Source organism: Geotrypetes seraphini, chromosome 19 (genome assembly GCF_902459505.1).
Source record: "Geotrypetes seraphini chromosome 19, aGeoSer1.1, whole genome shotgun sequence".
Classification (NCBI taxonomy): domain Eukaryota; kingdom Metazoa; phylum Chordata; class Amphibia; order Gymnophiona; family Dermophiidae; genus Geotrypetes; species Geotrypetes seraphini.
In genome coordinates, this window is record NC_047102.1 from 26,087,612 (window position 1) to 26,101,809 (window position 14,198).

Genomic DNA, 14,198 nt, shown 5'->3' on the forward strand with positions numbered 1-14,198 from the left:
TCCAAGGAGTGTAATTGTTGATCATCCGTTAGGCACCATTTAGAAATGCACCTAGTCGCATCTGGCACTTCATTTATGCCAGGGTTTTCTTGGCCTAATAAGTGCACCTATTAGGCGCCTAAGTCAAACCATATCCAAAATCTGCCCCTAACCACGCCTACTTTCCGGTAGACGCCTTGAAGAAGATGACTACCTTGAAGCGGCAGGCGTCAACCAGCTAATTAATTTTTTTTTTCATTTCCTTGTAATGACTCTTTTCAATTAATGTCACCAATTAAGCCTAATTGAATAATTAACCCTTCCTTTTACTAAGCCGCAGTGGCAGTTTCTACTGATCTAGGTGCCTACCTTCAGGAACTGTTTATAGAATCGGGGCCTAAGGACAGATGCTAATCCTACACTAATCAGCGCACAGTAACGTAGATGCGCTAATTGATTAGTGCAGAAATACCCACTCTTCACCTCAACCTGCCCCCCCCCCCCCACAGAAAAAATTTTAAAATTTGTTTTGCCTGGGGTTTGTGTCCACTATTGCCAAACTTACCTCAGGATGCCTGAGCAGCTCCACAGTAAGCTCTTTAAAACTTCTGGACAACAATGACTCCATTGGCCCGAAGCCGCTTGCAAAATTGTTGAACTCCTTTATTTTGTTTTTCTTTATTTTATGTAGTTACCTGGTTGAACTTTTCTGGGTTGCAATGTATTTGGAAGGAGGACCCTGGGTGGGAAGGGGGTTATTTATTTATTTGGGGGAGTGGGTTGTGTTGGGTTATTTATAGGTATAGATTTTGTTATTTAAAATACTGAGCTTGTTTGTTTTGCTTGTTACTTACTATTGTTGAGCTCAATAAATATATTTGAATATAAAACTAATAGGCGTGTGTTAGCGCCTAACGCAGCTTAGTAAACGGGCCCCTAAATCTGAGTATTGTGTCCCAGCATTATATGAAATGGATGTAAGGCTGTGAGCCTGCTATAATCTAATGAAGTTTTTATTAGTAAGGAAGGCAGTTAACTGAGCAAGTTAAATGGTTTTGACTTTGTTTATTTAATTTAAAAAAAAAAGGTTATCAATCATAGCCATAGTCTGAAGTTCTTCTACTGTTAGGAGATAATAATATCAGAATTTACAATTTCATTATCCATGCCACTAAATGAATGTACAGGCAGAATCAGAACTACACCAAACAGGAAATTACAAATATATCACTGTATCTAAGCTAATTTGTCCACAAAAAAAGCGACCAAGAATGGGAAGGTAATTTTATCGCCTTTTCTGAGAATAAAATCTGACATATATGCAGAAGAGGCCTCTTATAAAATAAGGTCATGCCTAACAATAGACCACAAAAGTCCAAAGTAAAATAAAAATAACTTTATTATGCAACAAGAGTGGAAGGTTTTGAACAGGGCCCATTTGACCGAGTTTCACCAAATGGATGCTTCAGGGGCTAAAATAATCAGATCAGTTTGAGAACAAGTATGCACTAGATCAGACTCAGTTGGGGTCTTAAGCTGCATTATTTAGCCCTTAAGGCAACATAAATGGCCCTAACGCCAAATATCGGTGATGTTTGTCATCATGGGTTAGGCAGTAATGAGAGGCAAAACATGCAAATGCACTAGAAGTCATGTTAGGGCCCAAAATCACAGTAAAATACCCTAGTTTTATGCTGGGTTTGTTTCACTATCTGGAAGCACTGAGCTGCAAAGATGGGTCCTGATGCTCCTAGGACACCAAAGCAGGATCCCTCCGACATCTGAGCCCCCTTGGCTTAAGACCCTCACAGTGCAAGCCCCGCCTAATCCATCACCCCCCTCCTCCCCCCACCGTTAAGTTAGCATTTGGCCCTTCAAAAGGCTTACCTGAACATCATATGTGGCCTGAGGGTCTCTGGGGCATCTCCTGAGGGTTTCTTGGGGTTCTTCTAGTATTGGTGGGCTTTAGAGGCCCAGATGCCAAGGGTGGACCTGCTGTGGTATCCCAGAAGAATCAGAATGCAGCTTTGTGAGTTGATGCACCCAGGCCGCAGGAATAATAATGCCTGTAATGTGGTTCAAAAGCAGCATTATTCTCTAATCCCTAGATTCATAGGTTGCTAATTCCCGCAGGGAATCAAGGTGTGGTAAAAGGCAATTTTTTACTGCACCTTAATGAATTTCCTCCTTAGGTTTTTACATTTAGAAGTTCAGCATTTTTGAATATTGGAACTTTATTTTATCTATGTTACTGTATTACAACTGAGTGAGTTAATCAGAAAGGATTATCAGTACTACTGCTGCACTATGTTTACTCACAAGTAAACATCTAAATTTACAATTTATAAAAACTTTAAAATAGAAGGAATAGATGTAACTCTGTTATACAATAATATTGTGTCTTTTTATATAACACTAGTATTTTAGCCCGTTACATTAACGGGTGCTAGAAGTCTGATCGGCTCTCGTAGTCCCTTGCCGCTGCCCCCCCCCCTTCCCTTTCCGCGGTCCCGACTCCAATCCTGCCGACTCCAGCAGCGTCTGCAGCACTGTACACACGCTGCTTCAGGGCCTTCTACGGCCCCGAAGCAGCGTGTGTAGAGTGATGCAGATGCTGCTGGAGTCGGGACCACGAGAAGGGAGCAAGATGAAGAACTTACTTTTACCAGAGCAGGGAGTCCAGCGCTGGCAGCCATTCCTGCCGGCAAGTGTAGTTAGGTGCTGTAAGGTTGGGGACCCGCACATGCGCACTCCTGCCACCATGGACCAACATCTCACGGAACAGGGAAAATGGAACACGTAGGTAGGAGTGCGCATGTGCGGCTAGGGTTTTATTATATAGGATTAAGAATTTAATTGATATTTTTTTAAAAATTTATAAACCGCTTAAATCTAAAACAAATGAGTCAAATACAAAATAAAAATACAAATTGCATTTCAATCTGATGTTCTCCTTGGTGCATCAAATTTCAACTTTAACCATTATAGACATTACTCAGTCTTAAAGAACAAAGCCTGTCATAACTGTTCTAATATCAGTGGAAAGCATCTACAAACAGATGTGTCTTCCAGCTGATTTTTTAAAACTTCATACGATCCTTATATAATCTCAAAGCACCGAGAAGAGCGTTCCAAAATTTTATACCAGCTATGGAAGAAGATTCGTGCATCTGGCCACTAAAATTCTAAAGAGATTTGAACCAAAACTCATAGTAGTCTCTGCCGTCTTTTTCCACATCATGCAGACAAATTATGTAGACAGCTTTCTTGGAATTTTGTAAATCAATAGATTCTACTAATTAATATAAGAAAATTTGCAGTAGCACTTACAAAGTGTCTGTGCTGTGGGCAGAATCCACAAATTATTAATTGAAAGAAAGCACTGAATTATTTCACATAACTTGACACTAATGCACTCCTTTAGACTTGGTATTTAAACATTCAATACTGGAGGTGTAGAGATGCCAAGCATTGCTAATGTACATTATATGATTTCATAGCAGATGTTATTACAGAGCTGTGTGGAAAAACAAAAGTGATTTGTCTTCTAAAATGGAGCCTGAAATTCATAAATTAGAACATCCAATTAATCATCTTGTCAGCAATTAAAATTTTTTCATATGTCCTTGCTGTTTTTTACTGTTAGCCCTTTAAACATCTGACTGGTATTATTAATAGAAGTAGCACCCAGCACTTTAAAGTCATATAGCTTATGGCAGCTCCTCTAATCTAATAGACAGTGATTGGACAAAAAACACAGACAAGACCTAGGGCGGGGGTCTTCACATTCGGTCCTTGAGGTCCACAACCCAGCCTGGTGTTCAGGATTTCCATAATGAATATGTATGAGATATATTTGCATGCATCAAGAAACTCTTTCCCTAGATGCAACTTTTTTCCTTTGATATCCTTGCAAATGCTTGGTGAAATATTTGAATGCTCAATGGGATTTATTTTTCCTCAAACAATTGCATTCTTTTAAAAAAGAGATCCATGCAAACCACCTTTTCTATTGTCAATAATTAGGGAATTAACAAGGTGTAGGGAGTAGGAAAAAAAAGTCATTAAGGTTGTTACTTTTTTTTTTCCTTAATTATTGATCTCCAATCTGTATTAACTCTGCCCCTTAGTCTATAATTGTGGGTTAGAGTGAAAATTCCGCCTACAAATTAAGTACCTCTTATCAAGCTTGATAGCGCAGGCTGCCATGGTAAATACCCCAAAGCCCAGAAGGATTTAAAGGGCTCTCACTAGCACAGCTTCATAAAAGAGGCCCTTTCTTTTTCAGTATTTCTGTTAACAAATGGATACGTGATGATTTTGTTAAAAGTCCATATATAAAAAGTTTTATAAAACTGAGAAAATATTTCTTTACTCAGGGGTCCTTTTAGTAAGGTGCACTAGCCGATGTAGCGCGCGCTAAATCGGCTAGCATGCCTTTAGTAAAAGGACCCCTCAGTTTGTAATTAAACTCTAGAATCCATTGCCAGAGAATGTGGTGAAAGCAGTTAGCAGGGTTTAAAAAAAAAAAATATTAGGATAATTTCCTAAAAGAAAAGCCCATAAGCCATTATTAAAAGGGACTTGGGAAAATCCACTGCTTATTTCTAGGCTAAGCAGCATAAAATCAGTTCTTGCCAGATACTTATGACTTAGATTGGCCATTGTAGGAAACAGGAATCTGGGCTCGAAGGAACTTCTGTCTGTCCCAGTATGGCACTGCTTATGCTCTTATGTACAAACCTTATGAGCAGGTCAGTCAGCCTGCAGTAAATTATTCTTGCATTTCTTTTCAAATTGTACCCTGACTCCTTATAAATACACCCTATAGGATCCTTTTATTATTGCCACAAATGGACATTAGTGTGTGCAACATTTAGCACATGCTAAGCTTTAGTAAAGGGGCCCCTATGTGACCTAGATCTTACTCTTTGATTTAGATAACAGTTCAAAGACAGAGAACTCAATGATAATTGAAGAGTTGTGTGTGGTCCTTGTTTTCTGAACCCCTTAAATTCTCCAACTTGCATAACAATTTCTAGGTAATGTTCTGGGCTTACTAGTTAGAAATCTACCACCATGGCAATGCTATATTGAAATATGCCTGTTTCATTAAATATTACTTCATGAAATTTTAATAAGAATCTTTTTCTTTTTTAAATTTAATAAAGGTAAAGTCCATAGCAGGCTTACGCTTGGAAACCCATCCTGCTTATCTTCATCTTTGGCAACATAAATTCTCCCAGGTCCTCATCTGGCAGATGACTTCCTACATTGCTTAATTAATGGTGTTCAATTTTCATTAGAGCTCTCACTTGTACCCTGGGATGAATAATTTTAGTGGTAGTGGTGGTGCGCTCATTTACAACAAAATCTGATTCATTAGCTTATTAGCCTCATAGACATTTTGCTTTTCTTTAATCCAAACACTATTAGCATTTCAATTAAAGTCAGTTTTCAGATAGGATTTCCATATCTTCATATTACTGGCATATTAATTAAGCATGCAACCTTCACAGCAACAGGACACTCTCTTCTTGGACTGTAAAAAAAAAGGTACTAGAATGCAGAAAGACAGATATGAATATAGGCCCAGTTTCTAAAAATGGTAGGCACTCTGCTGGTGCCTGTTAATTGTTTTTAATTGGCTATTAATGGCATGGTAATTGACCACAAAAAATAATGCTGTAATCCCTTCACCAAAACTTTAAATCTCATACTTCAGTATTTGTGCATGTAGTATGTGTATAATATATACTCAGAGACCTGGAGACCACCCGGGAACCAAGTCCTAGAATATGTCTCACCAGCCCATCAACACATATACACAAAATGTTAAGGATCAGATTTTAAATGTACTCACTGTTATAGGTCTCGGTGAAGTCAAAAAGATTTGCAATAAAATATATCACCATTTACAACCTCTTCAATGTTCACATGCAATATGAACTTCAAGTAGTATCAGAGGGATACCTGTCAGTGACAGAATTCTTCACCACTTAAACTCTTGAATGAAAAATCGACTGACAAAAAAACGCCACGGTATTCACTCTTAAATAAACTACATCATCACGTAGACAACCTGATGACATTGGATCTGTCATGACTTCACAGAGGCCTATAATGGTGGAGTGCATTTAAAATCTGATCCGGGTTCCCTGATGCAGGAATTGAAATGTGGTCCATGTGAGGACCCTGAAGTTTTTTTTCAAGATAAGCTTAATTTTAGAATTGTTTCTCCACTGAAGAGATTTTTTCATAAAGAGCCTTTAACATTTTGTGTGTATGCGATGATTGGATGGTGAGACTTATTCTGGGACTTGGTTCCCGGGTAGTCTCCAGGTCTCTGAGCATATATTAAACACAAACTACATACATATATACATACAAACTACATACCTAGATAGATTTAAAGTTTAGGCGACAGGGACTATAGTATTATTTCTTCCATTTTTTTATATCCCTTTATTTGCAGAAAACCTTTGTTCGCCTGTTTTTGTAGTTTTGGCATAGTGGTAATTGATGCGCCATTAAAAACTGTTTAAAAACAAATTAAAAGAAAAAAAAAAAGTAGGTTCCACGAGGCATCTGAAAAACATGGCGCCAGAATCGCATCTAAGTAGATGCCTAACGATGCCAAATGTCAAAAGAAGCGGGGTTATGGGTGGGGTTGACATTCAACGCCACTAAGTGTGATTCTACGTCGAAGGTAGGAACTGGGAATGAAGGCCTTTAAAACTGTAGCATGCATTTTTATTTTTTTTTTCTATCACATCCTTCCCAAAGAGCTCAGGACAGGTTACAGGTTAACATATATAATATACAGTTAACAGGTTACAATTTGTTTATTGAAAGCTTCTATACCGCTACTAATGACTGGAAAGTCAATTCAGAGCGGCTTACATGAGCTTGTGTAATGGTGTTACAATGCATGGGCTTCTGTAAAGGTGTTACAATTTGCCAATCTTCTCTGGACGCTGATTGCATAATATCTCCCTTGGGTCTCTGTAGGAATTCATCTCCTATATCTATCTTTATGGCTTCATGTAATTGGGGGGGGGGGAGTTCTTTCACAATAAATGGGTGCTTTTTGTTCCATGGTGGCACCCACCATTTTCTCTATTTGTAACATCTATAAAGTATAATGTTCTCATTTTTGTGATAAATATTGTAAAAAAATTTTCAATAAAAAAGTTTTAAAATTGAACAGTTACAGCACAAGATATTTTTCTGGTACAAGTTTTTATCCTAACTCAACACATATTAGGGATCTAATTCCAGTGTCCATAATATACAGTACAGGTTACAGGTTAAATTTGTCATAGTTACAGTGCAAGGTTTTACAGTACAAGTTTTTTTTATCCTAAAGCGACACATTCTAAGGATCTTGTATTGATATACATTTCTTTGTAATCTATCAATCATGGTCAGATATGTTTTTATTGCTTTCCTAAGGTATTTGATCTCTTTCCGACGCCTACCTTTGACGCAGTCCACGATTCTATAAAAGGCACTGTAATCTGAGTGACACATGACCGGCACTGTTTTTTCAGGTGCCTGCTGATTACGGCGCTGCTTTTAGAATGTGGGCCATACTGTCTACCTTGTTCCTATAGTTTTCCCTCTCCTCTAACAAGTTAGTTCAGTTTTGAGTATTTGAACAGAAAACTCCTGCAAGCTTGATGTCCTTCACTGTTACTTATGTATTTATTTATTTAGAAAAAATGTCTAGACCCCTCTATCCCAAGTACTAGGTGGTTTATAATTAAATATACATAAGACTTTATAATACAGTGTTCCCCCAGTCGTTCGCGATGCCGGTCATTTGCGGTATTTTCCGACCACGAACCGCTGACAAGGAGAAGGCAGCGGGAGAGGCAGGAGAGAGCAGCTGGAGCGCCGCGAGTGCAGGAAATCCCTCGCGGTATGCTCCGACCTCCTCTTCCTGCACTTAGTCGGGCCTTATCCAATCAGGAGCTGCGTGTCAAAGCAGCTCCTGAATGGATAAGGCCTGACTTAGTGCAAGAAGAGGCGGTCGGAGCATACCGTGAGTGATTTCCTGCACTCACGGCGCTCTGGCTGCTCTCCTGCTGCCCTCTTCAGTCTCCCCATATATCAAAGAATAAAGAAATTTGGAAACTATACCGCCTTTCTATGATTACAATCAAAGTGGTTTACATATTACATACAGGCATTTATTTTGTACTTGAGGCAGTAGAGGGTTAAATGGCTTGTGGTTATATAATAGATGTCTATGACAAAAGAAAGAACTCCTAATGTTATGTTGGCCTGTTTGTCTCATAAATAGTTAAATGTATATTGTGATATTGTTCTCATACACTCAGAATTGTGTATTTCGGCCAAGAAACGAAGCTCCTATAGCCGAACCCACCACCCAGTCACTGTGTATGGAATAGTGAATAGTGTTAAATAGTACAATTCAAAAGTTAAAATCTTTTAATCGGTGGCAAAAAAGAAGAAAAATTCTCACTTAACTTTTGGGGTTTCCCGACATGGGCCATGTCTCGAAAATCTTTTTCAAGAAACCCAAAAGTAAGAATTAACAGCTTGAATGCTATTCTGTCATATATACAAGTGGCAAGAGAAGTTTCTCATCTTGCCACTTGTATATGTGACAGAAAAGCATTATTCGACCCAATTTCACTTTTGAATTGTCTGGCATTCAAGCTGTTAATTCTTACTTTTGGGTTTCTTGAAAAAGATTTTCGAGACATGGCCCATGTCGGGAAACCCCAAAAGTTAAGTGAGAATTTTTCTTCTTTTTTGCCACTGAGTAAAAGATTTTAACTTTTGAATTGTACTATTTAACACTATCCACTATTCCATACACAGTGATTGGGTGGTGGGTTCGGCTATAGGAGCTTCGTTTCTTGGCCAAAATACACAATTCTGAATGTATGAGAACAATATCACAATATATATTTAACTATTTATGAAACAAATAATAGGCCAACATAAACACTAGGAGTTCTTCCTTTTGTCATATTCAGCTAATTTGACCTCCTAGTTTTTTAGCTTTTGCTGAATAAGCTTCCCTACTTTAGCCATTGTGACTGAGTCTATATAATAGATGTACACTTTTTTTTTAATTCTCTCTAGATTATTGTAGGAGTCATTCTTCTTTACTATCTTCTTGGAATCAGTGCCTTAATTGGAGCAACAGTAATCATAGTGCTTGCACCAGTCCAGTATTTTGTAGCCACCAAACTGTCACAGGCCCAAAGAAGCACACTAGTAAGTATGTTTAACTTAATATACATTTTCATGATGCAGAGCATTAATCAAGACTAGAAAGGGAAGCATATTGGAATCCTTTTACAAAATGCAGTAAGTTTTGCACTTACTGCCTCTTTAGTGCAAAAAGTAATGTGCAGTAAGTCGCAAGCCTATCCTAAGTGGCAGGGGTCTTGACTCACCGGGGTGGAAGGGTCCAATCTTGGGGGGAGGGGATGGAGGGGAAGTTCCAGCTTTGTGAGGAGAGGGATTGGAAAGATCACAGGCAGGGCTGGCTTTACCTATGGACCAAGTGAGGTCCTGGCCCAGGGCACTAATGATAAAGGGTGCCAAAATCTCAGTTCAACTTTCAAATATCTAGATGGATAGATGTCAAACTGGGATTTTGGAACCCTTACCTGGTCCAGCAGGAGAGGGAGACTAAAGTAAGAGAGAGGGGAGATGGCGGATCACGGGGGCATGTGGAGAGGAGAGAGATATCATACTGGGGGGGGGGCATGCCAATGCAAAAGTTGGTTCAGGGCGCCACAGTCCCTTGTGCTGGCCCTGAGTACAAGGCACTTTTTTCTTTTATGCAGATCCTGGCCAATATTTAGCTCGTTAGATCATTATTTCAGTGGTGTAAGAGGAGCACACGAGCACTTCCAATGTCAAAATAGACAAAGGTTTGATGGTGAAGAGCATCAGCCCCTGAGGAAACTTACCAGTGAAACGGCTGGGTAGCCGTCGGGCTTTAAGTTAAGTGCTCTTCTTAAGAATTATTCCACCACAATAGAGTACAAAAATTATTTAGTTTGTTAACTAATGAATCCTCTACAAGACCCCAGTAAGGAAACGCAGAACATCATAAGTAGTGTCTCGGGTGTTTGAGGTCTTGAGTACAATTAGAACTCTGTATAGGTTTGTTCATAACCAGTTGAGACTCAGCGAAATATTGGCCAGGGCCTGCATAAGCTCTGTCAGCCGGCACCACCATAATTAGCCCTGGATATTAAGGGACGGTGTCCAGACTTTCCCAGCATTGAATACTAGCCAGATACTGTTTACTCAAGTTGCAAGGTGAAGCAGGTATTTTTCTGTCCCTGGAGGGCGTAACAATCAAAGCTCTTACCTGAAGCAAGTTACTTGCCCAAAACCAGAAGGTTCCACAGTAGGATTTCAATAATGGGCTTCTGTGGTTCTCAACCCACTTCTCTAACCATTAGACTACTTCTCTACATCCATGCCTCCTTACTTGTATAAAATAACTGAATATCCAAAGAAGGCGAAACCAATCAATACACTCTATCATACAGGTTCTCACAGCAGTACTTGAAATGATTTGGATATTATTGCATGGTAATAGTTGATTGCCTACAGTTATGGACTAGTGATGGTCATTTTGTTGTGACTTAGTCTATAGCTATTTTTGCAAACAGTTTTAGGGAGGTAGTTATCAATGTGGGCTATGAACTAGTTGAGTGGAAGGCGACAGAGGTAGTGGTCAGAGGAAAGGGATGTTACCAGTGGTGTGCCTCAAGGATCAGTTCTTGGGCCTGTTCTTTTTTTAACATTTTTTGTAAGCTGGGTTGGAGGGTAGAGGAGCAGGGTTAATTATTGAACGCTATATCAAAAGGTGGGTTTTCAGTCTTATAAAACTACTCCCATAAGGTAAATCAGAAAACAAGTGTTAGTCCTTGAATGTAGCTGCAGCCTGTGTAAAGGACATCTCAATAGTCAGGACTGTGTCGTGTATAAATGAGAAGCTGTTCAAATGGCAATATTTGCTCAAAATGATGGCCTTCCAAAGAAAACATCTGGCAAATGCACTCATAAATGTTTTTGAACATTGCAGGAATATTCAAATGAGAGACTAAAGAAGACAAATGAAATGCTTCGCGGTATTAAACTCCTCAAATTATACGCATGGGAGCACATTTTCCACAGTAAAGTGGAGGAAACTAGACACAAGGAAATGAAAAGCCTCAAGGCCTTTGCTCTTTACACCTCTATATCAAGTAAGTCGTTTCTTTTATATTTCTGTATTTTTAGCCTGGGGGGGTATGCAGTCCTTTGCAAATAACACAGAAACATCAATGAAGAACGTGATTTACTGACTTGGGTTAACTTAAATTAACCACAGTTGGTAAATAATCCCCCCTTGAGAATAATGTGGCTTGCATTATTTATTTATTTACTGTGATTTATTAACTGGCTCTATGAAGAGATTCTCCCAGGACTCTGTACAGCAGGTAGAGCTCGATAACAATTTTGTTAAAAGCATAAATAACAAAAGTGAAATGATCACGCATAAGCATAAATCCAATCAATAAGGTAAGGGGGGAGGTGCTGAAAAGTCTCAGCCCAACCAAGAAGAGAATGATGTGGATATGGTTCAATCAATGATCTGAAATAATGTCAAAACATAGAATTTCGTTTCTGCAAATTGGCACTTAATGAAATAAAATAGCATTCTTTTCACCTACAGTGGTAAAATAACGCTCGGAATTTGGGAAGTTGGTTGGTTGGGCTGAGAGCTTTTTTCAACACCCCCTTGTAAATTTGAAAACGGCAAATTGAATTCTAGAAATAAGAGTAACATGATATAGTATCAGAAATATGCACAATTAAACAACACGCAGAACAATCATATAATAAAAATATGATAAATGTCAGTGAATTAAAGATGATACGTCATTGTAGGCAGCATGGCAAGCACAGTCATATAACATAACTGTGATACTCACAGTCCCCCTATTTTGCAAACGCATAGCGTGGGTTTTAGCGCCAGCAGCGGCGGTAACTTCTCCAATGCTCATAGAATTCCTATGAGCGTCGGAACAGCTACTGCCGCTGCCAGTGCTAAAACCCACGCTATGCATTCATAAAAGTGTTAGACAACACAAACAAAACATGTTAATAAGCACACATTAGAACCTTCACCAATAACATAATCATGATGGCTGCACAGTATTCTATAAATGCACACATAGGGCTCCTTTTACAAAGCCGCGCTAGTGACTTTTAATCACGCGCTAACCCCCGCGCTGGCCGAAAAACTACCACCTGCTCAAGAGGAGGCAGTAGTGGCTAGTGCGGCCGGCGGTTTAGCGTGCGCTATTATGCACGTTAGACCGCTAGCGTGGCTTTGTAAAAGGAACCCATAGTGAATAGTAGATGGTATGGTTGGGCAGTTTGGATGGGCCACATCGTCTTTATCTACCTTCATATTTCTCTGTTTCTACATGCATTAGAAACAATCAACATTTATAATGATGTTCCTGATGTCAGTATGATACAGTAAGAGAACTGGGACAGATGATTCTTTATTCACTAAAAAGACCCAACACTGCCAGTGTTTTGGCTCTTGGCCTGCATCAGGGGATCTCTTAAGATGTCTGTCATACAAAATCTTTGCAAAAGTAGTCCTGGTGTTCATTTAGACTTTTTACCATGATCTGCACTTATCAAACACTTTCTTCTTTTGATGAGTGGAGATCATGGTGAACAGTCTAAAGTAACATCGGGACTACTTTTGTAAAGAATTTGTATGACAAACATCTTAAGAGACCCCTGATGCAGGCCAAGAGCCGAAACATTGGCAGTGTCGGTTCTTTTTAGTGAATAAAGAATCATCTGTCCCAGTTCTCTTGATGTGTACACTCTTTTGTGGGTATCGTTGACTTCTCTGTGTATTTTGATCCCTTTCTGTGTGCTGTATTAGTATGATACAGTAAAACATCTTAGTAGGCAACCAAAGTGACAAGTGCAGTTAAGACTTATGGAGGGGGGGTATTTTCTTTAGGACATCTAAGCCTGAGTTTGGACATAGAGAACATGGCTATTCTCAAAACAGCAAGATGTCTTATCTTTTTTTTTTATGACCTATGTAGATGTTTTTGGTCCGTAGTAGGTCTATCTTTTTTGGTCATTCTTGAATATAAATACATTCACATGAGAAACGCACAAAAGAGAGTTTTTCAGACCTCAAAGCAGCCAGCATTCTTACCAAACTGTTTACAGAGCTGAGCACAGCAGAGGCACACTCTAGTGCAGGGATCTCAAAGTCCCTCCTTGAGGGACGCAATCCAGTCGGGTTTTCAGGATTTCCCCAGTGGATATGCATTGAAAGCAATGCATGCACATAGATCTTATGCATATTCATTGGGGAAATCCTGAAAACCCGACTGGATTGCGGCCCTCAAGGAGGGACTTTGAGACCCCTGCTCTAGGGGGTACAGCAGTGACTGTCACATTTCAAAGTCACAGGCACACATGTCACTATAAGAGAATAAGAATTGTCATACTGAGACAGACCGACCATACAAGCCCAGTATCCTGTATCCAACAGTGGCCAACCCAGGTCCCAATTACCTGGCAAAAAAAAGTAGCAACATTCCAGAGCTGCTACTGTGACATCATAATCCCTCATTCCACCAATGCCTGAGAGCCAACCTTAGGCCAAAGATGAGGCGCACGGCGGTATTTTGGATTATTTTTAGTCTCCTGGTAGTTTTCTTCGTGGCGTTAAGGTAGATGATGTTGCAGTAATCTAGAATGCTGAGGATGGAGGATTGTACAAGAAGGCGGAAAGAAGTGTCATTGAAGTATTTTTTTATGGTGTGAAGTTTCCAAAGTACAGAGAAGCTTTTCCTGACGATGAGGTGGGTGTGATTTTCTATGTCTTGTTTAATGGTAATAATTGGTTTTCCTTATAAGTAAACTGTGTTGTACATATGTTTGGTCATGTAAATGTTATAGAGAGACCATTGTCCATCGTGGGTGGGTGGGAACTGGTTAGGGGGGAATTGGCCTAGGTGGTAATTTTCCAGGTGGCAATTGGTTGGTAGGAAATGTCCAGTGGTCATTGTCCAGATATCTACTGACCTAGAACCAAGCTAAAGATGCCCATTATATTCCTATGGGCATCTTTAGCATTTAGTGTACGCTAATTGTTAGCGCCGTTGATGAATTCTCCCCTTAGC

General features: G+C 39.5%; 1 protein-coding gene across 4 annotated transcripts in view; it reads left to right on the plus strand.

Annotated features, from left to right (window-relative positions):
- The window catches only part of ABCC8 (ATP binding cassette subfamily C member 8), a 200,634-nt gene that overhangs the window by 72,153 nt on the left and 114,283 nt on the right, over window positions 1-14,198 (plus strand). For all 4 annotated transcript variants that reach the window (XR_004537595.1, XM_033928351.1, XM_033928352.1 and 1 more), the window contains exons 9-10: window positions 9,100-9,234; window positions 11,069-11,231. Coding sequence is in view for 3 of the 4 variants with exons in the window: in XM_033928351.1 (XP_033784242.1) it covers window positions 9,100-9,234; window positions 11,069-11,231 (298 nt within the window). In the remaining variant the exon portion in view is untranslated. The remainder of the gene's footprint in view (window positions 1-9,099; window positions 9,235-11,068; window positions 11,232-14,198) is intronic.